The 27,232-nt window shown below is 40.4% G+C and overlaps 1 protein-coding gene across 3 annotated transcripts; it reads right to left on the bottom strand.

Moving 5' to 3' along the window:
* Positions 1 to 204: 204 nt before the first annotated feature.
* Positions 205 to 25,775, bottom strand: CXXC4 (CXXC finger protein 4). 3 transcript variants are annotated; one of them, XM_087437795.1, is made up of 4 exons: positions 25,545 to 25,775; positions 25,354 to 25,429; positions 21,715 to 22,954; positions 205 to 4,141 (listed from the first exon to the last, which is right to left on the bottom strand). In XM_087437795.1, the coding sequence occupies exons 3-4, from the start codon at positions 22,723 to 22,725 to the stop codon at positions 4,097 to 4,099; spliced, it is 1,056 nt and encodes a 351-aa protein (XP_087293921.1). In that variant the 5' UTR covers positions 22,726 to 22,954; positions 25,354 to 25,429; positions 25,545 to 25,775; the 3' UTR covers positions 205 to 4,096. The 3 variants fall into 3 exon arrangements, with proteins under 3 accessions (XP_087293921.1, XP_087293920.1, XP_087293922.1); XM_087437794.1 differs by lacking the exon at positions 25,354 to 25,429; XM_087437796.1 differs by lacking the exons at positions 205 to 4,141; positions 25,354 to 25,429 and adding an exon at positions 4,182 to 7,322.
* Positions 25,776 to 27,232: the final 1,457 nt, after the last annotated feature.

Genomic DNA, 27,232 nt, shown 5'->3' with positions numbered 1-27,232 from the left:
TGAGAAAGACAAAATATATGAGAAAAAACAAAATGAACAAAACTGACATATTTTATGAAAGATTTATATACAGTATTCATTCTGCTGACAAGAGCAAATGTAGAATTATAAACTTTTTTATCATAAACAAGATTAGATTTTCAGGATCATATTTTTATTACTTAAAATCCCACAAATAAAAATCTGTTCATGGAAAAATAGAGATATTTTTGAATACTAAAGTCCTTTATTCAACAACACAGAAATTTCACAAAAACAACTTTACTGGGCAAATTGAATGTGGTCTTTTTTTTTTACTTTTTTTACAGTTTTGTACATGCCCCATAAGTAATTTTCTTTAATAAATACACTTTTCCAAAACTGCTTTTTCATAATTGCACAAGCATACATACACCTTACACAAATATCTATTAGAAAATTTAATAGATAACTGCACAGTTCAGAATAAGAGAACACTGTGAGAGGAGTACATTTGTGGCCTACATGCCTGAAATATCTCCGACTTCCTTGCAATTGTGAAAATGGAATGCCTAACGTTATAGCCATCTTTTATTCACTAGGAATACAGATCTCAGTGTGAAACTGCCAAATTTAATAAAAACAAAATCGGAAACATTTAGCCGTTCCATGAGAGCCGACTGCTTGGTATCACTGTGAATCTCGCCAGGATCAAAGACCCACCATGGCTTTTTGCTGAACATGTTTGACCCACAATGGTGTTTTCATTGAACTGCTTTCCTTTTTATTTGATTACAGATACCATCAGCTTAGACATTTTATGTGCCTTGGTATTCATTGCATAACTTATGTGCCAGGGTTCTAAATGAAGGGAAGGGAGACGTCCTTTCTTTCAGTGATCACTTAATATTACTTCATGGGAAGCCCACATCTCCCGCTCCCTATAAGTGTGTCCAGAAGAAGGAAGCTGGGTGTTGGGAACTAAGCAACCGGGGAGGTGTCTTTACATACTCTTAGACTGGAGGAAGACTGTCACTGTGCTCTCTCCCACGGATGGCTACATTTCGAGTCTGTAAATACGCCTCCAGTTGTACAGACAGGCAGAATCCATCCGAAAGCCACTTTGGTCTAAAGGCCTGGAAACAGACAGGCTTGCATTATGATGCTCTTGTGATGTTAGGGCGCTGAGCTACAGCTGACAAGGAAATTGGTTCACTGCACTGTGTACCAGGACCCCAGTATTCTCCATGCTCTCCCCAAATGCTGACAGAATATGGCATCTCCTTGTCTACCCCTAGAGAAAGCAGGACTCCTGTGCACTTGGACCCCTCCTACAAAGTTCTGTGTTTGGCTTATCTGATGTGTAATTTTTAAGTTGTATAGATAGTCTAGATGATCTATATTCTGATTGCTATATTCTGAATTTTCTTGGTATTGAATATGAAACATACAGTGAGGAATTTTTAAAAGTTACATTTCATTGGTATTTTAGAACCATGAAAAACGTAAACCTTTAAATCACTCCCTCAGGGCTATAATGATGCCCTCTACAAGTTCTCTGTAGATGGACTTAGGGGGAAGAGAACTAGAGGGGGCGGGAAGAGGAATGTCTTCTTTCATGTCACCAATGAGAACTTTATGTGCACCTTACATTATGTAAAGAGAGTTTTACCTAAAACGTAAAAAAATGGATGGTGTAAAAGAAGAGTATCAAGAATAAAAGTATGTAAGAGAACTAAAAAAAAGCCACGTTTCCATTTCAATAATCGGCAGATCTTCTTTCATTTAAAAAATTGAACTGACATGTAAAAACCACATTTTACAATATACAAATTCACTAGTTCTTTAAGAAAGCAAACAAAACAAAAACACATCAAGACCTGCAATATCAGCATGTGTTCTACACTCTCAGGATGCTGCTGTGAGATCTTTATTATATGCCACCGTATGCCTGATGTCGCCTCAGTGGAAGTCTGCTTCACTCTGTAAGGGCAATCATCATTTCCAGAAAGGGAGGAGAGCTCACCATTCAAGCGTCAAAGTAGGTTTTCACTTACTTGCAAGTAATTAGCAAATTGGTTAAAAAATAAGTAAAATAAAATAAAAATGGAACACAAAAGAACTCATACAGCTCTTGTTGGTCCCACAGCAGAAATTCTAACTAGAAACTTTCAAAGGAATACACACCAAGCAGCAGCTCAGAATTAACACCTTGCACGTCTTAGTCTGTGCTCATTCACCTCTCTGCTCTCAACACCGGGCGGCGTCACACAGTGAGTTCTCAGGAAGGCAAGACCGCCTGACCCCGCCTGGACCTCGCACTGACACCCCGGCAGGTGCATCGCACCCCTGTCCACGCCGGCTTCCTGTGGACCTTCTCCCCCCTCCCGCCCAGACTCCAGTGATGAAGCGCTCCTCTTGTGTTTCAAAATCCCCCCTGTCATACTATTTCCCACTCAAATCTACAACCAGCCTTTCAGACTTATTCCTCTGCCAGTCTTCCTAAAACCTAGAGTCCTTTTCATTATCCTTTCTCTTCTCCAGTTATTTTTCTTCACAGGGTCCGTTTTGCTAACATTTTTCAGCAGGCTCATGGATATCATGGGCTAAAACAGCCTCTGGTGGATAAAGAACAGAAAGTAACAGTAATGTGGCAACTTCGATATCCATGTATTTTTGCTAAAGTCCATTGTATTCCTCAAGCTGAAGATAGTCTTTATAATCTGGCAAAAAAACATGACATGAACTTCTTAGGTATCATGTCATCACAAAGAACATTTGTCCTAGGGGGACAGCCTTAGGAACCCTGACTGCCAGAGAGAACCGAACCCCCCTGAGAAGGTGGGGCAGGTCCCACGGAACACTAGATCCTGTCTGGGGGCTGTCTGCATTCAGGACCTCCACAGACTGTGCCCTGTCTTCTCGGGAAGGATGAGACGTTCCACTGAGGGCCACTGGGCCAACTGGGAGGCTCTGAGAAAGGAAGACAAAAGGAGATTTAAAAGCCCCACTTTTGTGAATGTATGTAATTATTAACTTAAAAAAAAACCTAGCCATGCCTCAGTGCAGGAGGCCTTGATGTGTTCAAATTTAAAAACAAAACTACCCATTTAATATCATACACAGAATTAAAATATTTGGATACATTTTATTAAGTGTTTATTTTTCCTACACGAAAAGAGGCAAAAAATAAACAAAAAATACATACAGCTTATGTTGGGCTGGGAAAAAAGTCAGTCATGGATTTCTCCTCCTAAGATCTGATATTTTATTCCGTATCCTAGAAAACACTGTTTTAAAAAAAAAAAATTATACAACTGACTCTGCAAGTTCCAACTACTCTGAGTACTCCGCCTTACAGTGCAACCCCCGACAGGTCAACTACACTAAGATTCGAGCGGCATACCCTCTGTACAGCTCATCTGCAAGCAATCCAAGTGCAAACCACTACTCAACTACGGTGCTGGAAGAGTGACCGAGGCTTTCATGGCATCTCCCTCAGGACACACAGCTGGACGTGACCGCCGGACCGTTGGCATCAAGTCTCTACGGAAAGACGCATTGCAAAACACGCCTCTACTGTGGCTGCTTCTAGAAACAACTGGCAAAAAACATTTAAAGCTACAATTTATTGCTCCAGATTTAACTCGCAGAACCATACTGTTGTGTACAAACTCTAATCTCCATAGATGCTCAGACGTGATTGTCTCCTCGTGCCTAACACACAAAATACAGGCTGCTATCTGTACAGTTTACAGTACCGAGACACAGAGATTTGAGAAGGAAGTATAGATATGTACTTTGCAAAGATACATGATTTTACAGCAGGGGTTTACCCAAACTTATTTTTTACAGCCACTTTAAAATAGACAACGACTTCACTAGAATAGCTAAATTACATCCAAGAAAGAATCAGTGTGTCGAAAGGAAACAGACTGGCCAATTCCCCAAGCTCCCAAATTATTTTTATATGTCTTTTTATTTTCTTTTCCTTTTTTTTTTTTTGAAGAAACTCCTATACATAAAATGAAAATAATATGTGGATATTTTCTTCAGTGCTGGACTAAGCAGGTTCTTAAAACAAGACATTAGTTTGCCCTTCACTTCCAAATGCCTGGAAATAAGATATACTACTGCTTTAAAAGAACCATCGGAATGCTTCAGCGCTGGGAACAGGTGTTCTCTATAAAAAAAGAGCAAGAAAACAAGTTAAGCTTTCTTTCTATGCCAACATAGAATTAGATTTTTCTCCTTTACACTTCAGCAATATTTTTAGTCAACAATACACAACATAATGACTTGTATATTTCAACATTTAATAAAAAAAGAAATGTTCAATCTTAAAATATTACAAAAATTAGGATATTGAATTTAATGCTAATTAACTGAATATAATGATTAAAACACATTGGTCTAAAAAACACAGGAAACAGCCTAGAACAGGGACAGCAGTCAGTCACCTGCACATCCTGTGAAAGGGTGATGGCTAGAAATCAGGAAAGTACTTTCTTTATTCTGGAGAATTTTTTTACATCAAATATTACATCAATATTACCTCTATCGCTTAACACTACTAATGCTAAACATTCCTACATATGATCTAATCAGAAATATTATGACAAAATATAGCACTATTTTAAAGTAAGTCTGTGTTTTCAACAAATTAACGTCATATATAGGAAAAAACTTATACTAACCAATGATACTCAATGGAGCATAAACATCCTTTTGTACCATAAAAATACCACAGTTTTCCAAAGGAGTAATAAGCTAACAATAAAAGTGTGAGCAATCCTTTAAACAAAAGTTTATAGTTACCATGTGTTTTTTTGTTAGATAAACAGTAGTTGAGCTATTGAATTTTCCTCTCTACATTAGCATTACAGTAATTCATCATACCACACTCTTCATTATAAAACAGAATCACATGAGTACATACTGGTACATAAGGTACATAAGAAACAAGCTAAGAGTAAATTTTCCTATGGGGCAAATGAGAAAGAGTTGACTTTATTCCTTAGACCAGTCCAACAAGCCATGTAGACTATAAGATGGATGCTAAAAATAAATAAGTACATAAATTGGTATATTGAATGTCACCGAAATATTGAGTAGGTATAGAGGAACATGTACACACACACACATCTTGTAAACACAGAGACAGTGTCAACAGCACTTGAATTTCACATTTCAGAAAATACATGAAAAAGTCAACTACAAACACTCTTCAATAATTGAGGTTAGCTTTTATTTACTTTCTCACATATGACTTATTTGGTTGACACAGTCCTACTGTAGAAATGTTGTCTAAAAATAAAAGTGTACTAATTGATTAAGATGTCAATTGAAATTTAAATGAATAATACAACCATTTCTGAAAGCAAAGCTGGTTTCAGAATCTGCACTAAAAAGAATTTTTAAATAATTGTCCTCACAGTCAACATAAATTTCAAAATGACTGTGCTAAGAACTAATGATATCTGATCTACGTTTGTATACACGTATATACAAAAATACTTAACTTGTGAAGTATTTTCTAAAAGCACAAACAAAAAGGTCCATTATTCCCATAAAAACAGTACTTATTAATATTTTACTCCTCACTCCTCTGATCTCATCTGTTTTCTTCTCTCCAGCTCACTGTGCTACTTGGATCCCCATCATCTGATTTGGTTGGTGAGAAAAACCCCTTTAACACATTCTAAAATTAACTTCTGAATGATAAATTTAATAATCAGATATGCTCATTACACTTATTTAACAATTATTAAAGGAATTATATGAATAAGAAACATGTTCATTCTAACATTCATGTTTGACACACACACGCACACAAGCAATAAATGAAAACTTAAAAGTTTATACCAGATGCTAACTTTCTGCCTGCTGCCAACTAAGAATAAATTTCATCTAAGTAGGCATACTTATATAAACGCAGTCGTTTTTAACAAGATAGTTAGGTCCAAGCGTATCCGTGCAATTACAGATTCACGTACGAAAAATAAACATGTGCACGTACATTCGTAGCTATTCACATTTACGTGTGGAGTATATGACACAGACATGCCAAGCTCTTCTCAGATGCCAACTGGAAACAAGACTGCAAGTATATACTTACATAATTTTGTATCGTGATGAACATACATGTTTATGAAGATAAACAGAAAAAGTATACGAGGTCCTTTTTTTAAATGAGATGAACTCCTTATGTCTTAGACACATTTTTAAATTTCTTTTCCAGCTCTTTGCTCTTCATGTGCCCCCTTCACTACTCAGCGTTATTTTCAATATTCCGAAAAAGCAGGCTTTATAAAATGCCACCTGAGATCAAAGGTCATTGTTGTAAGGAAAAAGATAATCACTTCTCAATGCTTGTTAGCACAAAAAATTAATTATATAATGCAAATGCAAGAAAAGCAGAGAGCTGGTTTTCTACTAACATGATCTGTAAAAAACAGCACATGATGTGTACGTGTCACTCTGTACACGTTGAGACCAGCGGTATGTCCACATACAAGGCTATGGACAAGCCACTGCTGTAGGGTGACAAGCAGGGAAGTATTTTTCAAAAATTATTTCTCTCTTTTATTAAGATCTTTGAGATCATGAAGCCTAAAAATGATTAGTTGGGAAAGCATCTAAAATATGTAAGAAAAGTTAGAAAAACCACTGGTGCACTAATTAGAACAAATTATCAAGGGATTCACCAGAAATTTGAAGAGAGCTTTCTCTAACAGTTTTATTTCCGGGTTAAAAAAGTAACAAAACTCCTTAGTTCCCACAGGCCACATGAAACTCACGATGCACAGCCAACCTCCGGCCCAGTTTTCATCAGGCTCACCAGAAGTCTACGTTAGGCCTGGTCTAAGTTCTTTTCAAGATGGGTGAAGCAACACTGTTTTCACAGGTAACGTATTGGGCTAAATTACAGGTTTTGATTAAGTCTGTATTAACTTGGGGGCATATCTTCTGTAATTTTGTTAACGAATGAGGTCGTCTTTGTAAGAGGTCCTCTGTTTTAAAGGGCTCGGGAGCTCAGCACGCCAGCACGGGCTCTAAACACCTGACCAGCTACCTTTGGGTTATATAAATTCAAGAGTCCCAGCCGGGGAATCAGCTCCTGATGAGATTATAGTGACTGGATCTCAATGATGCTCGCAGGAAGTCGTTATCCTGAGTGACGGGAAGGGAAGGGGATGGAGGAAAAGGACAGAACTGAGTCGCTCAGCAGTGTGTAAGGCGGCCTTCACTGCTCCTGCAGGTGTAGACACAACACAGCGGCCTGCTCCCCGAGGCCCAGGGGAAGCCTGCAGCCCCGCTCTCCTTCCGGCTGCTGGAAAGCATGGCGTCCAGAGAATTCATCCCTACATGAGCCAGATACAAGACGTCAAGCTTAAAGGAATGCCTTCTGTTTCTCTCCTAACTTTAAAAAGGGAGGGTATTTCCTTGAATAAAAGAATGATATAATCCAAGCCCAAGCAAATTTTACATTTACTTTTTAAAGAAATGAATACAAAAATTATCAACGTCTTTGGCAGAAATGTATCTCAGTTTTTCATTAAATCAGCAATGAAGAAATAAACAACCTACAATAAGTAAGAATCCCAAAAGCTACCACCTTAAAATTTGAGCATAACTTGCCCTTTTGTGGAGCCTGCTAAGCAGTCCGGGACTGTGCTACCCTCAGGGTGAGCAGGAGTCTACATGCTCCTGTTAAAATGAGTCAAGTCTAAAACAAACTCACCTCCTAAAAGCTGAAAATGGGCTATCTATAACCCTGTCCATATGAAGACGTGTGGGACTGGCTACTGATATCTAGATACAAGATATAAAATGTAGCAGTATTCAGGACACTAAACAAAAACTAATCATTTCTAATAAAGCTAGACATGAGTTTTCAAAGAGCAAATTAAAGGCAACTCCATGCTGAAATTTACTTCAGAATGCGTAAAGTTATAAATCGAGATAATAATGATGACACTAGCAGATTCTGTAACTAAAGTTAAATATATCTTTCTAATATTTATTCCTATAGTTTCTAATCCAAAAATCTCAGTGATTCACCTAGGCCTTCAGATTCTACTGTGAAACAGGACGACTCTAACACACTGATTCCCAAGATGAAGTCAGTATTTTGGGATACCATTATTCTTACACTAATGAAAAGATAATTTCCTGCTTTTCCATTTATTGTTAATTAAAGAAACATTGGTCATCCAATCCTTTTCTGATTCCAATATAATGATGTGAAAATGCTTTTTCCAACCAAAGCAAAGCAATTCTGAGCTGCAGCTCTCGTGGACTCTTCTGAATTCCTGCTCCACTGCGAGGAGCCTACCGCCCTGTGCTGACTGCTGGCCACCTCAGGCCTTGAAATCAGACCCCTCCCTGCAACCGATCGACCTCTTCACACGAGAACTCGAAAATCTTAATGAACCACTGAAATTCTGCAGTAGAAAGTATGTGAATAAATAAACAAAAGATAATAGAGGGTCTCATTGTTTGCCTTTAGATATTCGATTATATTTTGTTTCAGCTTCATATTAAACTTTCAATCTTCGGGGTGTTTGGGATGAACAAAAGGAAAAACATTCCTCCTTGGAGAAATGGAAAATTGTATCATATACAATGTTGTGAATGTGAGTACACACATGTACATTAATACAAATCTTTGTATAACTAATAATTATTGTCTAAAATGATATCCATAAAATGTTAGAGACTCCTCAAAATGTTTTTAGCAGAAATATTTTTCTATGTCCTATTTATAAATAACATATTTTAAAAATCGTAGTCGACTAACTATAATAGAATTATTAGCAATCACAGGTATAGCCTAGGTTAATAAGTCTGAGAGAACAATTAACATATGATAAATGATCATCTCACACTCCAATGATACACTATTAGTATAATCAAAACAACTTCATATTTTAATAATACCTCAATTTAAAAATATGTGGATTAACATGTGTAAGTATACACTGTTTCCACTTTTTACTTTCTTATTGTCTCCTTCTGTCCTGTTCTAATATGTATGTATCATGCACATCAGATAGGTCAGATTAATTTTTCCTCGTAATTCACATTCATTCATCATATACCTGCAGAAGTCTCTGCTAGACTCACATCTTATTTTGGCCATTATCCAGACGTAAACTAAAAACATCTATCAATATTACCACTAACTGGAATATTAGACCCCTCTTTAAAGGAAAGAAAGCACCAAATAAGTAACTGGATAACATTTGGGACCCAATTTTTTAGAGGTCTTAAATATGATTATAAGGAGCATTCCACGTTTTTGGTTTCCAAGTGGACATTTGTGGCCAGGATTTCTCTGATCAATGGTGGAGAACTGGAGACGGCTGTTTCTCGAGCATCAACTTTCTGTGGGCTGTTGCTCCTGCTGCCTAGAACTCGAGGGCTCCTCCTCTCCCCACCCTTCCTCACAACACACCACCCTCCCCACGGCCACTGTGATGCCCTGACTTTAGAGGGTAAACCTGGCTCACTTCTGTAAACGGAAAGATGAGGTCATAAATTGCATCGTAAAAGTGCTAAGTCTATCAACATGGTGGTCGAGCCAGTTGGGAAAACAGCTGTCCAAAGGGGAATCTGTGTCTGGGGTGGGAGACATCATGTAGGGAGGTAAGCAACACTGAACACCAGGACGCATGCTGGTCCAGAAGTGACCAAGGGCACCCGCTCTCAGCCCTGGTCTCTAATGTCGCCACTTGATGTAAGCAGGTCCCCTGACTAAGGCTATAGGAGATTATATTTCAAGTAATTTTGGGAAAAACACTTCAACCCACATTATTCCAACAATTAAGTAAATTTATTGTATTATAAATGGGTAGTTTGGTGATTAAAATGTCCTTGGACATATAAAAATAAACTATAATAGGATGGTAGCAGGGTAAGCCAAAAGAGGAAAAATTTTCAATGATCCACAAATTAAAATGGTGTTTTTGAAAAATTATTTTCTATAGTATTTCTAACCTTATGTATAAGAGGAATTGTGAAAGGAAATTAAAAGTAAAATTGAGATCAAAAAAGCAAAAATGAGGTTAATAAAATCAATACTATACTGTCAAGAATGATTAAAATATTTGGAGTTCAGTTTATTTATATTTGTTTGTATGTTTATGTGTCATTTATGAATATATATACAGATATAAGTGGTTATGTGATAAATGAATCTGAATGAATATATATATATGGCAGAGACAAAAGTTAAATAAAAAGTCACTCCACTAATTCCTGTTGAACACAGGAATACCTCCAGGTGAGATCATACTAATCAACTATCGAAAAACAACTGGCATTGTTTTCATGACCAAGTTGCTGGACAATTTTGAAAATTTTGGTTAATTCTAAAGCAGACAGCGAACTGTCTCATTCTTGTATTGGAGAGAAGAAGAACCATTCATGTAAAATGTGAGGAAATGAGAGGTCATTTAAAAATACTAAGAGGTGATTTTTAGAACTATCCAAGCTGTGATTTGGATAGCCTCTAACTTATGTTTAAATAAAATACAACAGTTACACCTAACCTCTATAAGCAATTCAAATTACGGTGCTTCTCTTTGATTATTATAGATCTGAGAATTTGAGAAATATTCATTTTTTCTATATGATATAAAAAGTGAAAATAAGTTTAACAGAATTTTTTCTCTTCACCTAAGTTCTGTAACATGGTGGACGCAGTCACTGAACCTCATTTTGTTCAGAACCTTCTGTCACAAAAGTCCAACCACTGAGACAGACCCAACCTTGAAACCAAAGCACGTTTTATGTCCACGAAGTACGTAGAGGAATTTAGAGAAAATCCCAAACATTTCAGTCAATTAGATGTTATCATCAAAACAAGGCGCTTGGTTAAAACTATACTTCTAAGAACAATATGTAGCTTTTGGAGTATTTCCTTTTTAAATTGTTTTTAATAACTACAATTGCCATTACAAGGAATGCTAAGATTCATAACCATTCTGACTTTTCGGTCTCTCTCCTTAATTTTGTTTTTAAATAAAAGTAAAAGGTACATAGTCAACAATTGCTAGAATTTTATCAATTACACGTTATCTAGCTCTTTAGAAATAGATGCTGGTTAGTTTCCCTCATTAAGAGGACAGACACCCCCCAGCAGTGTCCACTACGAGACATCAGCATGTCTGGTGCTGGAGCAAACCTGAGGACTTAGACTCAAGTTCTCCTCAGGGAACGTCCACGTACTTCTCCTTTTTCCCTAGGTATCACGTGCTCCATCTTTGTGCAAACATGGTCACTTTCACACAGTTAACTAACCGGCACAGTAAATTAATAAGCCTAACTTTTTTGGGGCACAGAATTTACAAGATGTGGTGATTAATATTCTTCTCATCATTTTTCTGGAGTCTTTTCTATATGTGCAATTCTATATTTTCCAGGAAGACCTCCTTACAAGCACTTAAAAATTACACTGATATTTTTCAACAATTAGTTGTTCACGGTTGCTGGGTGGCTTCTATCTCCATAGACACCATCATTAACGTGGAGCATCAGTTTTCCCATCCCGGCCTTTCTACGTTTCTAATTACAGACTTGAAAGAATTACTCTTAAAAAGGAATTAGAAGGAAAAAAAACTAGTGAGTTTTTCTGAAAATATTTTTTCCACTATGGTAAATGAAAAGAAACAATACTGAATGCTTCCATCAGGTCTAAAGCCAGACTCATGGCATCTTTCCAGAAATTTTGAGACATTAACCATTTCTACTCATTTCTTGTTTAAACCAGATTCAAGAAGATGACCTTGAGCATGACAATCCTTCCTGCCAACATCTCCTTCCTGATTTCCCTCTAATATATAACACTACTCTAGTCTGCCCACCCGCCCTCCCTTCCTTCCTTCGTGCCTTCCTTCCTTTACTTCTTTGTTTCAATAAAGCCCCTTCTCTTATTCAAGTCAAACAATGGTTTCCAGTACTCTATAAAATATGCTTGATATAACAAGTCATACTGTTGATTCTCACTACGTTCAAATGTTCAAGGCAAGTACTTTTTTTTTTCTCATTCCTTCAAAAATTCTGGAATACTAATAGAAAACACTACTACACCACATAACAACATGAGGTAGCCAGGCAGAGATCAGAGACAGCGGCCTGTACTTCTTATCTGGATCTGGGGAAGAACTCAGCCAAGAGCTCATCAAGGCATCCCAAGGCTTTTAAATCGGTGTGAGATTCCTCCCTGGGTTTCCCAAAATTTCAATTATATCATTTTAAATGTGTGCATTTCTTGGACTGTGAATTAAGGTGTAAGTAGTATCTTGGATGAAGGACTTAGATGTAGAGTCAGGGAATTACATGAGTATTGAAAAAAGGCAGTTCAGGAATAAAGAGAAGTTTGAGTTCCTTAAAGCCAAGGAGTGTGTGTGTGTGTGTGTGTGTGTGTGTATCCATGGAGCACTTACTACAAGTCTTAGAGAATAACAGTACGTACCTCAAGATTTGTTAAATTGAATTGAAATGATCAGGGGTTGACTATGTGCTTAGTGATACACCATGTATTCACGAATGTACAGAATAGGTATAGACCTGCCTAGGAGAAGGACAGACTCTATTCATAGAAAAACTTTTAAATTTTACTCTATCTTGTTAACATCATTCCGTTTACAAATATAATTTCTTTCCTCACTGCAGACTTGTTCAATATTGCTGTTGCTGTCCCTAAGCTAGTGTTTTTCAAACTTTTTTGACCGCAATCAGCAATTAGAAATATTCTACACAGCAGCCTAGTCGACGCATACATGTACATTTATGTGCACACACGCACATTTGTGTACACTGTGTACGAAACTGAAACAGGTCAACCACATGTACTCTTACTGCACGGGATGCACTCACATGCTTTCTGTTCCACTCTGTTCCATCCTACTCTCTAAACACCCTGGTTGTGAGCCCAAGCACTGGCTTCATGTACCACTAATGTGCTCTCACCTATAGTTTGAAAACAAAGCTCCACGTCGTACAATTAACATATTCACGTGAAGAAAATCACAGGAGGAAAATCCAAAACCATTCCACTTCATGATGAATTTAACCTCTACATAGCAGCCTTACAGAGAGGATCCAATATGTATTTTCTTTCGGATGGAAAAGGCCAGTGTTCTCTACTTTGCTTTTCATGAATGAAAATCAGAGCACATAGTATTCAGTGTTTACTAGCAGATTCCACATCTTCTCACTTCTCATCTTTCTACACACCACTGAGAATTTCATCTCTTTTCCCCATTCTCGACTCCACTGAAACCACCACTGATCTCATCTAACCTACAAACAAGAACACTCCCCCGAGAAGCCTTTCCCCAGCACAATTATTTTTCTGCCACTGATTCACCATCACTTATAATCACCATTTCCATACAATTAAATTTATATAGTCTATTATTCTTTTAAAAATTTATTTCATCTCTTTTCACTCTGTGAACTTTTGGAGAAAACACATCTTCTCCAGAATCTGCCAGATTTGCTGAAACACACAGACACACCCACGACTCTTCCTGATCTGTAAACGTGCACCCCTTCTCTTCTCGTCCTCCTTGCTCTCTGTCCTTGGGATACTACCAATCAGCCAGGTTTGGTTTTTCAAGTCCTTGAGCAAGAAAAGGCACTTTCAGCACAGTTTTCCCCATAGTTTGACACTTTTCTTCACTTTCTCAGAATGTCCTCTAAAATGTGAATTTAGATGCTGACGAGACCCATCTTGGAAGTGTTCTCCTTTAGTTATACTTTGGAATAATTCTACCAAATGTTTCAAAGGTGTAAGCAAAACAATAATGTCAGCTGTAACAATCTGTCTCCTTGTCTCTGATTCAGCCCTGACTCCACTGAGCGTGACCCTCAGCTCTGGCAGCCAAACCAGGTATTGAGTCGAGGCATGGAAATGTTATCCCCCCTCTTTTTATAGTTTCCTCTCTCTGCAAAACTTCTGTAACTGTTGAAGCAAAGCAGATATCCATTCCTGTCTGACCAAGTTCCTCCTGGACACTGCATTGCGTCCTAGCTCTAACAGTCCTTTCTCCTTTGTTTTCAATGCTATCTGGGTTAGCATTTCAAATCTTTTAGGGCTTATCACTATTTTATCCCCAAAAAACTCTAGTCTTTTCTATTATTTCTCACTTTCTTCATTTCATAAATATTCTCTTATTAAAAAGAAAAAAGAAAGCTCTGCTTAGTCACTTTATTTTTTATCTCAAAACGCATACTACCTGTTTTATTTCCCACACACACCCACGCATATCTTCCAAAACAAAAGTACCTCTACAATTTTACAATATTTGTTAAATATGTCCTCCAACTAGAATTCACGATAAGCATTTAACCATTTCTCTCTTACAATGATTTTCTTGAACTCACTAACTCACATTTATAACAACTCACTGTGTCTGTCCAAATCAAGAAAATAGCAGCTAAACAAAGGTGTAGAGTTAGTGAAACGCACACACACACTCGATTAAAAGATACGGAAACCAGTGGTGGTGGTGTGCCTCTGGTGAGGAAGGGGAGGAGCACCGACTCATCTGCACTGGCTCAGCACAGTCACCGACTCCACCAGGAACGCGCCACAGTTTTCCAGGCACAAGAACAAGGAAAACTTGTTTCTCAGGTTCATCTCTTTCTAAGTGAAATCAAGCCAAATCTTTGGTAAACTGTCTGATTAAAAACAAATATTCAGAAAACACAAGCCACAAAATAGTCTACGTGGGCTTTAATTTCTGAAAACTATAAGTACCTGTTGGTGTACTGAATTATCTGTAAATATAACTATCTTCTCTACTTTTTATTGATGATTTTAAAATAGGAATGAGAAATTGCACAGCATCTTTCAGTATGCAGAGAACATTAACCTGCATACAACATTTAAAAGTTGTATGGTAGGGTAATATCACCATCCCCATTTTATGGATGAGAAAATAAAATTCAGAGAAGTTATGCTGATGGACCTAACGTTACTCAACCGGTCAGTTACCCAACACAAGCAGCTCTTCCCACAACTTGGCATCTAAATGTGGCCACTTGGCCCAAATATAATTTTTAATTATAAAAGAAATGAAAAGCCAAGAAACTAGTGGTATATTTTCTGAAGATAATTTATATTTGGTTGAAATCAGCCCCAAAAATACATCTTTAGTATTAGTTCTTTAAAAAAGTAATTGTTTGCTTTGCCATTTTCTTTCAAGTAAGAAATGCAATGTGAAATAGATGGGTTAAATATTAAGAAATAGAAAAACAGAAAAAATGTAATAGGCTCCCTCTCATACCTGGCTATGGATTCTCATGCTCTTAAAATAAATTAAGAGAAAGCCCTGAAGTTTCACAGAGGAAAAAATACTTCTCATAATGTTTTAGAGCAGAAGTTAACAAGCCTGCTGGGACCCTCTTAGCCCCCACAGAGCTCTGTCTCCACATTATTAAATGGCTGTCGCATCTGAGGGATGGTGCAACATAACTCAATAAACAACAGAAAACATATGATGCTGAATGGAGGGAGGCTTTTCGATTACCCTGCAGAATAATTCAATTTCAGGACAGGTGTTTGCATGTGAGGGAATGAGATCTGACTGAAGGATAGAACCAGCCTGTGCCCCTCCCCATATTTTGAAACACCTAAGGAGAAGAGAAGGATGCTGGATGAAAAGGCAGTCAGGAAGGAGCAGAAGGACGGCAGCACGATGAAGGCACACAGGTAGGCACACACAAAATCTTCAAAATTTACACTGATTACAAAAAAATACTTTCTTGAAAACAACTTTTTGTAAAAAATGATCTTTTCTAGAGTGCTCTGCTTCCCGAGCCAAGATCATCTCATTCCAATCAGTGACTGAAAATCACAATTATACAAATGAAGGATTTTACCATTACTTTGGGTTCATTTTTGCTTTTTAAAAACTAATTTAAAAATAAGAAGAAAACTAAAAGAGAAGTAGTTCTTTCTCCAATTTGTGTATTTACATGGCGCTTTCAATAAATCTTGAATTTAACCTATTAATGTAATTAAATATTTTTACATGATGAATACCAATTTATTTTTAATATTTTGTATAATGTGATTAAAATAAATTAAGAAACGGAAGCATTTCCACTCTTGTGAAATTTATTAGATAGAAGGACATTTTGTTATGCTTTTCCAAAGCAAAATTAAAAAGTGAGTTGTTTTCTGGTAAAAGTGAGCTACATCTGTAGATAATCTGACAGCTGAGGTCGAGCAGCAAGTTCTAAGAGCAGCAGTTACTTCAGACTCCAACCTGCTCCTGGGGACACTCAGAGAGTTCTATGTTTTACTTTGTATCCAGAAAGAATATTCTAGCAGTGATTCCAGGGTCACCCCACATAGATCTTCAGTCTACAGCCTGGTAAACTGGAACAAAAATGATGAAATGCCCATCCTGTTTGCACACCTCTCAACGTTTAGTCTTACAGGCTAATTTATTAAACTGTTCTGTATCTATCACTCTCCAAGTCTTACCATGCAAAACTCCTAACTGTTCACCCAGGAAAACATCTGGCTCAGACTAACCAAAATATGCAGCAATACATCAGCAATCAATTCATTAAAAAGTTTAAAAATCAAGTAACTCTTATTTCCTTTATCACAGACACACTTTCCATTCTTATTTAAAATATCCAAATATTTTTATCTGACTAAAGTCTAAAGTTTGTTGTTGTTGATTTGTTCTGATTGTTTATTTGTTTGCATTTTGTTTGATGATGGCTGAATTTCAAACATTCTTATAGAACAATTTACAAATGGATTTTAACTGCTTTTATTTTACTATTCCTAATTGCCATCCAAAAGATTGCTTAGAACTTACATGATATTTGGATGGTTGGGGGTATTATTTTCATTTAGGAATTACTAAAAATATATGGTTCTTTTAAAAACAGCGTTGACTACCTTGTATTAAATCCAGCGACGGAAAGAGAATCTCACTGGACTTGTATTATTACACTTTGATGTCTTGGCTACAGATCTATTTTCTGACTTTAGTCAAAGCTGAACTTTTCTGAGCTTTTTTCTTACCATTTATGAAATTCAGGACCTTTTTCCTACATTATTTCTATGTTACATTCTAGTGTTAATACACTATCATTTGGTTTGAATTTATTGAAAAGTTTCCTCTTTCCCTTTGATAGTTATATATTTGCACTTTCAGACTAAAACAAAAATTTAAATTTTTATATTGGCATGTTTTTGATTCTTGAAACTAAAAGTTGAAAACTAATTTTTAAATTATGATATGAAACGACAAACTAGTAGATGTTTTAATTTAAGATAGGGAACATTTGTATTTTACCTACAAATTTTTTAAAAGTCATCAAACTCCAAAAACTTATGACATGTTCAATCATTGACTGGTTTCATTATGTAACTACACAGACTCTGAGTTTGAGTGACACACGATTTTATGTATCGTCTACAAATGAATGTCCTCAGGAAGTGGGTGCCATCTTCCTGCACAAACTGCAGACAACGCTTTGTCCAGAATTTTACAATTGCCATTTGGGTGGCTGGGCTCTTAGAACTTAACAGCATATATAAGAAATGTGTCCCTCCTCCCCCCTAAACCTCTTCTAAATCAAGTTATCAAGTTTGGGGCACTATCTGTGTGTTTTCCACCAAATCCATTAGAAGCTCAACCTAACATGTGTAAAATTATTTGTTGGCCTGCTCATTCCGCAGATAAATTTTAAAAAGAGAGAGAAGAAAAGAAAACGAATGGAACCATCCTTGTTCCTGACTTTCCGGTTTCTCAGTCTCTCCCCTGTAATGTGCCCCTGTCTAGTCCCTCCTCCGCTCACAGGAAGCCTGGGTGGTGGCAGTGTGCACACTGGCAGCAAAGCCAAGAGTGGGGGCAGGGAAACCTCCTGAGGCACTGCTTACTAATGTAATTCCATAAATCAGCTAATGGAAGAAAAACCAGAGCTGTGTGGTCTCTAATGCTGTCCCACAGAGATCAATCACATCACCTGAACAATGTTCAGGGACTAAGAGGCTGGGGTTGCCCATGGGACAATTTTATCCCATGAGCCATATCAGGCTGGGATATTTTAAAAAGTTAGATCTTAGTATCAGAAATGTAACTGCTTTGAACATAAAAACTGAAGGATTACCTTTGTATGAGACAAAGTACTATTATATAATTTATCATCATAATATAGAACCATATTTCTTAAATAGCTCAAAACTTAATATTGATCATTTAGGATACAAGTTTTTCAGATAAGTTTTGTCACACAAGGGGCATACAGCATTTGTAATAACTGCTTTGAATAATTAGTGACGATTTTTTAATATAGTAATTGACTAAATGAACAGTGTTACATGCAAATATACAATGTACAATATCATAGAAAAACCAAATTTGTTTTATATGCATTGTTATCATATGAAATATTATCAAGGGGGTGATTTTATAAACATATTTCTAAGGCTTTAAGATGTTCTTAACACGAGACTAAGCATGAAAATGTGGAAATAAGTAAAGCAGTTTTAAAAGGAATACTAGAGGGGAGGTTTTAAAAATGTAGGCAATCCATGTGAGTCTGTCTTAATTTCAGTTAACTCACCCTGAAAATCTGATTATGCTTCCAGACTTTGGAATGAGAATAAATCAAAGGAAAGAAGGGCACATAAGGTTTGAAGTGATAAATAAGAATGTAAGTCCTTATTATGATCCAGGTATTAAATAGTGTCTATAATTTACAGCCAACAAATCTTAACTAGTGAACTTACATCTGAAATCCACAGGTAACATCCACAACGAAGCCCCATCACTCCCCTCAGCTAAGGTGTCTCTCTGATCTCGGAAGCATCTCCACAGATGATGACTTACAGGAACAATGAGAGAGGGAAGCAGGGCAGCCAGGGGACTCTCCGCTGACCCGCAACCACTGTCTCCGCTCTGGTTCAGTCATGTAAACCCTGCCCCTGACAGGCGTCCAGCTGGTTTCCTCCATCCACAGCCATGCGGTTACACGTGCGCTTAAGGGAAACAGGCTGCCATGCCTTTTTTAAATGGCCTAGACAGAATCTTAGCCAATTACAGAAGAAAAACAAAAATTTTTTCTTTCTTTCTGCCAAATAGCATTCCACTAATAAAATTAGCCCTCAGGACCCATTCTCTGGGAGGAAGAGGTATGTTGTTAGAACATCTTCTGAGAGATCTACAGAGAGAAATGTGTTTCCCTTCCCATCCACACATCACCTTCTGAAGATAAACAGAACTTCTGTACACATGGAGTTTAAAAAAAAAAAAGAGAGGCCACCCCGTGGCGTAGTGGTTAAGTGCGAGCGCTGTGCTACTGGTGGCCTTGGTTTGGATCCCGGGTGCGCACTGACGCACTGCTTATCCCGCCATGCTGAGACGGGGTCCCACATACAGCAACTAGAAGGATGTGAGACTATGACATACAACTATCTACTGTGGCTTTGGGGAGAAAAAGGGGAAAAAAAGGAGGAGGATTGACAATAGATGTTAGCTCAGGGCCGGTCTTCCTCAGCAAAAAGAGGAGGATTAGAATGGATGTTAGCTCAGGGCTGATCTTCCTCACAAAAAAGAAAACCCAATACTATGGGATCATATGTGGTCAAAATGCCTAAGGAATTTAAACATCACAAGAAGTTTGTGGGAAAACTATCAAAAGGCAAAAAAAAAAAAATTTATGAAATTTGTTTAGACTGACAAGTCAGCATAGAAACTTGTGCAGAAAACCTATTGGTACTCATGTGAAGCTCCTTAAGGAGGTTATTTACTGAATAAATCATAACTATTCAGTGGTCCTGTCCACTACATAGCCTAGAGTGGGACACAGCCAGTGCCCTGGCTCTAGCCAAAGACGAGGTCTATCAGCAACACCAAATCTACAATGCTAGACAATTGCTGACACTATCCTCCAAGAGGAAAAATGACACTGTAGTCCTTACCAACTGGGCATTACCAGGAAATTTCAGTATGAATTGAATTTTAATCTCCCATGAGCCTTAGAGACCTAAAGAAGTTACAATAAATTAATCCAGAAAAGAGAATTCAAAAGCTAAAAACTAATTTTTGCTACCTAGGAAAATACATGGACCTGCATTTTCATAATGGTTATCCTCTTTGCTTAAGCAGAGTTGCCAAAGGAAATGTAATAAAGCGCCCCAGAGTCAAGTCCAACTTTGGACAGAGAGATGGATGAATAAATGCAATATTTTGATGGAACTGATCACAATCAATAATGATATCAATACAATAACTGATTTTTTTGGAATCCCAACGTGCTATTTGCTTTGATTTAAATTAATAAAACAAAAAAAATCTGTATCTTATTTGTGTTCACACTTGCAACAAAGATCTTTGAGTCTTCTATTTCACACTTTTAAAGACCAGACCTTTAAAGCCAGTGTCTCATGGAGAAAAGTCCTGTAAGCAGTGCTCACAATTTTTTTAAGAATGTGCAAGTGCCTCTCTGATGATAACTAAGAGCCACTCTCACCCAGCCATGCAGCCCACAGAACAATCCCAAACGCTAAATCCACCACCTACATTCTCATGTACATAGGAACATCTAGCTGCCCACTCTAAATTTTATCAGGGGGCTGAATATAGTTACTTGTCCATATTTCTTTGCTAAATATTCCACCAAAACCATTTACTTGTGATTTTCCATTTTTTTTCTTTTTGTTTTGATCAGGTTACCATATGAAACTTCCAGCAAGCACATGGATCTTTGTATTTAACATAAGAAAGAGCCTAATTTAACAAGAACTTTAGAGATAATCTGTACATTGTCCGTTTTAGGGACATATAGGAAAAAGAAAGCATTATTGACCATATAGAGGATCAACCAAGACTGTGCTTGCTGTATAATTTTGTGGACCACAAACAATTTTGTGGTCACAAAATTGTTACTTTGTGAAATGCAGAGCCCAAAGGAACTATTTTTTGGTAAAGTTTTAGGAATCATTCGTTTCTGAAACTATGTAAACAATTCTTAAATAAATTTACCATCACCTGCCCGAAGTGAACTAATAGTATCCTTTTATTCCAAGTCACATCTCCTTAAAAACTGCAGGTGGTGTTCAGCTTTCCACACTATTTCTGCTTTCTCAAAAAATGCTAGATATGCAGAAAATAAAATGGGAAACAGAAACAGTTTATCATGATGAGAAGAAAAACTATTCTAGAAGGGAGTAGAAAATCCCCTTTTGAATCCATGTATTTCAGCCTCAATGCTTACTCTGTGTGCCCGTGTGCGTGTGTGCGCGAGCGCGCGCGCTTGAATGGGAACACAGGCTTGTGTGCACACACTGTGTCCTCACTGTTGTAACCGGGCCACTAAGAAGTCCCTCTTAACCAATAAAGGTATAGAGAACGTTATGTGTGCAATACTTCGGGCAGAGATGCTTTTAAAAATAGTAAGGGGGCGGGGGGCATTTCAACCACCAAGGGAAATGGTTGACCATATTGACCGTGAAACTTGTGATTTTTCAAACCAATTACATTAGTTCTCCTCCGAGGTTAAAAGGCGGGGAGGGCGTTCCCCGCCCAGCGCACCGGGGCGGGCGGCGGGAGGCCGTGCCCCTGCAACCTAGAGCTATGCCTCACCCCCTGCGGGAGGCTGCAGGAAGGGGCACTGCGTCTTGAAGGCCGACAAGAAGCCCTGGAGGGGAGGGGAGAGGGGGGTGAGGAGGGAGGGGGGCAGACTGGGAAACAAGAAATCATCTCCTCTGACCTCTAGCGAAGTGCCGGGTTTTTTCTTTAGCTCTTCGCATTTCCTAAATTTGCAGATCTGGTGTCCCGTTTTGCGGTTCCTGCAGCTGCTGCAGACGCCGCAGTTGATGAGCCTCTTGCAGGGCACGCAGACCCCGCAGCGCTTCCTCTTCTTCTTGGCGGGGTTGGCCCCGCCGGCGCCCCCCGACGACGACGACGACGACGACGAGTGGCTCTGCGGGCAGTCCGCCAGGTTGGCGATCTGGAACGCGCTGTCCGAGACGGCGGCCGAGGCGGCGGCGGGGGAGGGGAGCGCCGTCATGACGATGACGCCCGGGGGCAGCGAGAGGCCCCCCAGGGCCGGCAGGGCGGAGAAGGTGCCCACGCGCTCGGGCAGGTTCATGATCTCGGCCTCGGCCGCGCCGCACTTGAGCTTGTTCATGCACTCGCCGGCCAGCGGCCTGCAGTGCTCAGGGGACAGGCCGGAGAGGAAGTTCGTGTTCGCCATCTGCAGCGCCGGCTCGGGCGCGCAGCCCGCCTTGCCCAGCCGCGGGGAGTCGTTCCGGTGGTGCACGGGGGTCCGGCCGCCCCCGCCGCCCGCGCCGCCCCCGCCGCCGCCCCCGCCCGCCGGGAGCCCCGCGGAGGAGGCGGCGGGGGCGGCGGCGGCGGAGGAGGAGGACTTCCTGCCCGCGCCCGCGCCCCCGCCCCCCCCGCTGCCCCAGAGCATGGCGGTGGCGGCGGCGGCGGTGGCCGCGTTGTCGCAGCTCCAGGGGGACATGCCGATGCGCGCGGCGGCCGCGGCGGCGGCGGCGCTGCCTGGGAAGATGGGGGTGGTGATGCGCGCAATCTTGGCGGCCTGCGGGAAGGCGCCCCCGCCCGTCTTGTAGAAGGAGCTGGCGAAGGAGCGGTAGCGCTCCATCTCCGAGTTGTAATCCACAAGGCTGTTGAGGGCCCCCTCGGGCAGGTGGCTGTCCTTGGGGAGGCCCGGCGCCTCCGGGCTCGGCCCGGGCTCCACGCAGACGTTGGTGTTCATGGCGCAGGGCGGGAAGAAGGGGTGCAGGGTGGAGGTGGGTACCGCCCGGGCCGACACCTGGGTGGGGGCGGGGCGGGGAGGGGGCGATGGTGTGGGGGCGAGGCGGGAGGGGGCGGGTCCCGGGGGGACCGCAAGGCGAGGAGTGTTTTATTCCTCTCTGGGGCGCATTTCCACAGACGGAGAATTCCCAGGCTGCGTCTTCTTTTGCATTATCCTCCAACTGTTACAACTAAAATAAAGAAAGTCATTCCAACGAGCTGCACGAGGAAGAAGATTACAAATAAACAGCCTCCGCAGTCCCCCCCGCAGACGCCGAGAGCTCCCACATTCTTCCTCGGCTCGTTTGCATAACAATCCAGACGTGACCCCCTTCCCTCCCCCCACGCTCCAGCCCCGCTCCCTCCCTCCCACGGCTCCCCACAGCTCCTCCCCCTATTCTTATAGCCCTCCTGAGAAAATGTATTAATAGCCGGGATACCCGGGGAAAGAGGAAAGACGGGGTGCCCGAGGCCGAGCGAAAAGGGCAGTTGGAACGCTAAAGACATGCAAATCAGGGGTTCGAGGGCGATACCACTGATCGCAGAGGGCAGCTAAACATTATGAAATGTGTGAGCAAGTGCTGCCCGGGCATGCAAATACTGCAAAGTGGGAATAGCAATGGCCCTATGAGGAAAATGAACAGGAAATTAGCAAATGAAGTCCTGAGAAAGTCCACAATACATCCGAGGATAAACTGCAAGCACACACAATACCACCGAGAGCTGAGCGCGGCCCACAGACAATCCCAACTAAAGAGCAGGGAGAAAAGAACGACCAGCTGCCACAGTGTCCTTCTGTGTCTGCGGTCATTAGTGTGGATCCCGGCACAGCTGGCTCTGTTAGGGTCTTAATTCAATGGACCAAGGACAGGTCTCAATTGGACAAGCCATTTGGTGGTGGGGCTTGGTGGGGGCCAGAGGGTGGTGTTCTTGTTTAAAAGAAAGAAAGATGGACTAGATAAAAAATTTTTTAAATACTACAATGTTACAGGTTTTAAACCAAGTGCCTGCAGCCTCTGTAAGAATATTCCCAGTAATTCCTAATGGAGACTCCTGTCTCGTCCCCAAACAAGAGGAAAGCATGGAGTTTATTTTTTTTAAGGATCTTTCATAGTCACTTGTTTTTACATTGAATAAAAGGGGGAGGGGGTCCCTTAAGGTGCTGTTTACCTGAAGAAATAATCATTAAAACGATTTTTTTCTTTTGCTCTTTTTAGGACGAAAGTCTAATGTTAACTGGGTATTTGCATTCATCCCTTTGCTTACAGGCCATTATTATGCTTTAGGAAGGGGTATTTTAGTTGTTTATTACAGAGGGAGAGGTACATCACAGCCTTTTAAGAAGTAAAGCAAAGACATAAAGTGTATATTAACCTAAAAAACCAGTTTCTTTGTTTCCAGATTTTTTGGGGCCAGAATATCTTTTTGTGACATCTTTTGAAGCCCACATATTGGTCTAGAATGTGGAGTTCAGGGGCTTCTAAATGGGGGCCTAGTAGTCTCAAATATTCATTTCAAAATGGATATCAATTATCGTAATTATGCTTATAATTAGATTAATGAACCATTTATGCCCAAACTCCAAGTGCAGAAACTTCAAGACCTGCTGATGAGGTGCCCTAAGAAGAGGGGTTTATGTAAACAAATGCCTATTAGGCACAGTAAATCAAGATAAGGAACCTCACCCCAGGCTGGATTAGAAGCTGGCAGGCACCTTTCAATCACAGCCAGTCCCTAATCACTCAGGAGCCTCCTCTGTGGTTCGCAGGAGGGAAAACTGCTCCCTCAGAGGTCTAGTGGCAATACAAAGGGTGCCCCCAAAATGCTCCCCGCTAAATATTCTTGATGCTCGGGAGGGGGAGGGGGAAGATACAGCAAGAATATGCATATAGCTTCAGTTTCTGCGAATCACATTGTAACTGCAAGACCATCATAACTGCTACTCAGTAAAAACTAGTTACCCCAACCATGCATTAAGAGTCATCACACTGAGTGCAGGGAAAAATTTCAACATTGTAATCTTTTGACCTTGTTCCAAATAAAGAAAGAATTTATGTCCCTTTTCAGAGTATTAGAGTGGTGTTTCCAGACAGAAGCTTTCCTTGCTTTTCTTATTGCCATCACCTCCCCCTTCCTCCCTCAAGGTTTAATGCCACCAGAAACTGTAGAAAATGATTGTGTCCAGTATCCAGGTCATTATTGTTTAATCAATGCTTCTCTGGAGCATGAACCAGGTACCTAGGCCACAGCTATTGTTTGGATTTTCTTTAAAAGACAAAATAAAACACACACAAATAACTATAGTCCTATTCCAAAGCTAAATTAGACGTCCATACTTCATGATCCTGGTTTGCCTGCAGACAATGTGACTGTACATGCCTAATATTGTACGTCTGGTCTACCAGAGACACAGAGATCAAAGGTCATATTTAACATTCAGGAGGAGGGGCGGTGCAGATTAATTAATAAATTAATACAGCGACGCCTTTTATTGCTGGAGTCCATCATTAATAATCTACTTTTACAATCCCAACGGACAGCAAACATTTAAGAGAAAAAAGCCAGAGAAAGAGAAAGAACAATCACTTACCAGTCTCTTTTTATTTGGGGAGCCTTAGAATTTGCAGACGCTGCCAGTCTGCCTTTAATTAGTTGCACATCACCCCCTAACACAAAGAAACACAAATCCAGATGTGTCTTGGCAGCTCCCCATTACAACTTTAATACTTGTAAACAAACTGTGGGGGGGATAAATAAATATGCAGATCAAAAAAAAAATACCTGTAAATGGCTTTTTTTTCTTGTTGCAGAGAGGAGGAGGAGGAGATGGTGTTAGTGGTGGGGGTGGAGGAGGAGGAGGTGGGGAGAGGAGCCGCTGTGGGTGTGTGTGCGAGCGGCTGCTCTCGGTGGTCTCTGCTCTCCCAGCGCGCTGCTCGCCGTCCGCCCGCAGTCGCCGTGTGCGCGGAGGGAGGGAGGGCGCCGAGTCTCCCCTCGCTCCCTCCCGCTCCCTGTTTGTGTGTGTGTGTGTGTGTGTGTGTGTGTCTGTGTGTGTGTGTGTGTGCGCGCGCGGGGGTGCGCGCGGGGTGCGCGCGCGGTGCGGGGGAGGGGCGAGGGGCCCGGGCGGGGTGGCGCCGAGGTGAGGACGCAGGACGCGGACACCTGCCGACGATTGGCTGCGGATCCCGGGGACCGCGGGAGGCGCCCCCACATCCTCAGGCGCGGAGGCCCGACTCCCGCCCCTGCCCCGCGCCCCCGCCCGCGCGCAAAGCTGGGATCAGGTCCTTCTGCGCGCGGAGATAATTGTTTGCAAGGGATGGAAAGAGGGCGTTTCCGCCACTCTGCCTGCGTGCGTGGGGGTGTGAATAAACTCGGCGGGGTTCTGGCTGGGTTGAGAAGAGCAGCACAAGAGACGGAGGAAAGGTCGTGTGTGCTTGAAGAAAGCTCTGAGTTCGCACCCGACCGCGTGGCTCTTCAGTGATTTTCCTGGTGTGCCCAGGAAGACTTAAGGAAACCATTCTCAGTGAGGTCTTCAAAGCAAGGGAGGACGGCTCGCTGCTCTGGTTGTCCAGATCTTTTAAATATTGTTGTGCCAGAATGCGAAGAATTGGTGACGTGATGCTTGACTGACCTCAGAAGCAACCTTACTCTCTCTCCTCCAGCCCCTTCTCTTACCAATCCCACCGGGTGGTTCCAGGGATTAATTAGGTGTTTAACTCACTGCCCTATTTTTAATTCCAAACTTTGCTTAACAAAAACTACTTTTATATTTACATTAATCTATTTTATACTACTATGACTTCTTGACATTTGGGAAAAATAGTTTAATAATTGAAAGATAAATCTTTTTGCCACTGGTCGAATATAGACAAAACTCACTTATGAATTCGGCTATGAATTAACTACTTCACTGCCGCCTTAAAGAAAGTGACATATGCCAGGATGCGTGCTATGCTACTATTGAAAAGAAGCATGCTCCAGTGGAAATGGTTATGAAACAAGATATAAAAATATAAATCTTTTTGGATAATTTTTTTCTAAGAGAAATTCCTTTCTAAAAGAAAAAAAATATATCGTAGCTAATGATAAGCTACAGAAGTAGAGAAGAAGAGAATTTTCAGATTGTTTAACACGAAGTCGAGGTTTTGTATTAAAACTCTATATTGTAGAATAATATGATAGTATAATTTCAGAGAAGGAAGAAAAGCATCATAATGAGTTTTCTTTTATAATAATAAAATGCTGAAAAGACTTTTTAACCATTTTGTATTTGAATTTTCAAAAGATTGACCTTGACCACATCAAGATTCTGCCAGCTATGGAGGATCTGTTATTGACAACGTGTTAAGGATGGTGATGTGCCTGCACACCTGAGCTGCTGCAAGAACCAGCAACTACTGAAACGGGGCAGGTTGTTTGTGACTCATTGATTATTTTGGTCATTTTTTTAAAACATAGTATAAGTTTGGTTA

Source organism: Ceratotherium simum, chromosome 12 (assembly GCF_057802395.1).
Source record: "Ceratotherium simum simum isolate JZ-2026a chromosome 12, ASM5780239v1, whole genome shotgun sequence".
Taxonomy (NCBI): Eukaryota; Metazoa; Chordata; class Mammalia; order Perissodactyla; family Rhinocerotidae; genus Ceratotherium; species Ceratotherium simum.
Note: the sequence above shows the minus strand (reverse complement) of the source record. Positions and strands in the feature narration are given on the sequence as shown.

Coding starts and splice junctions, on each gene's coding strand:
- CXXC4 (XM_087437795.1), bottom strand. CDS start 22,725: ATGAACACCAACGTCTGCGTGGAGCCCGGGCCGAGCCCGGAGGCGCCG. Junction 4,142..21,714: donor AACCCGGCACTTCGCTAGAG/GTCAGAGGAGAT, acceptor CTTTTTTTATAG/AGAACACCTGTTCCCAGCGC.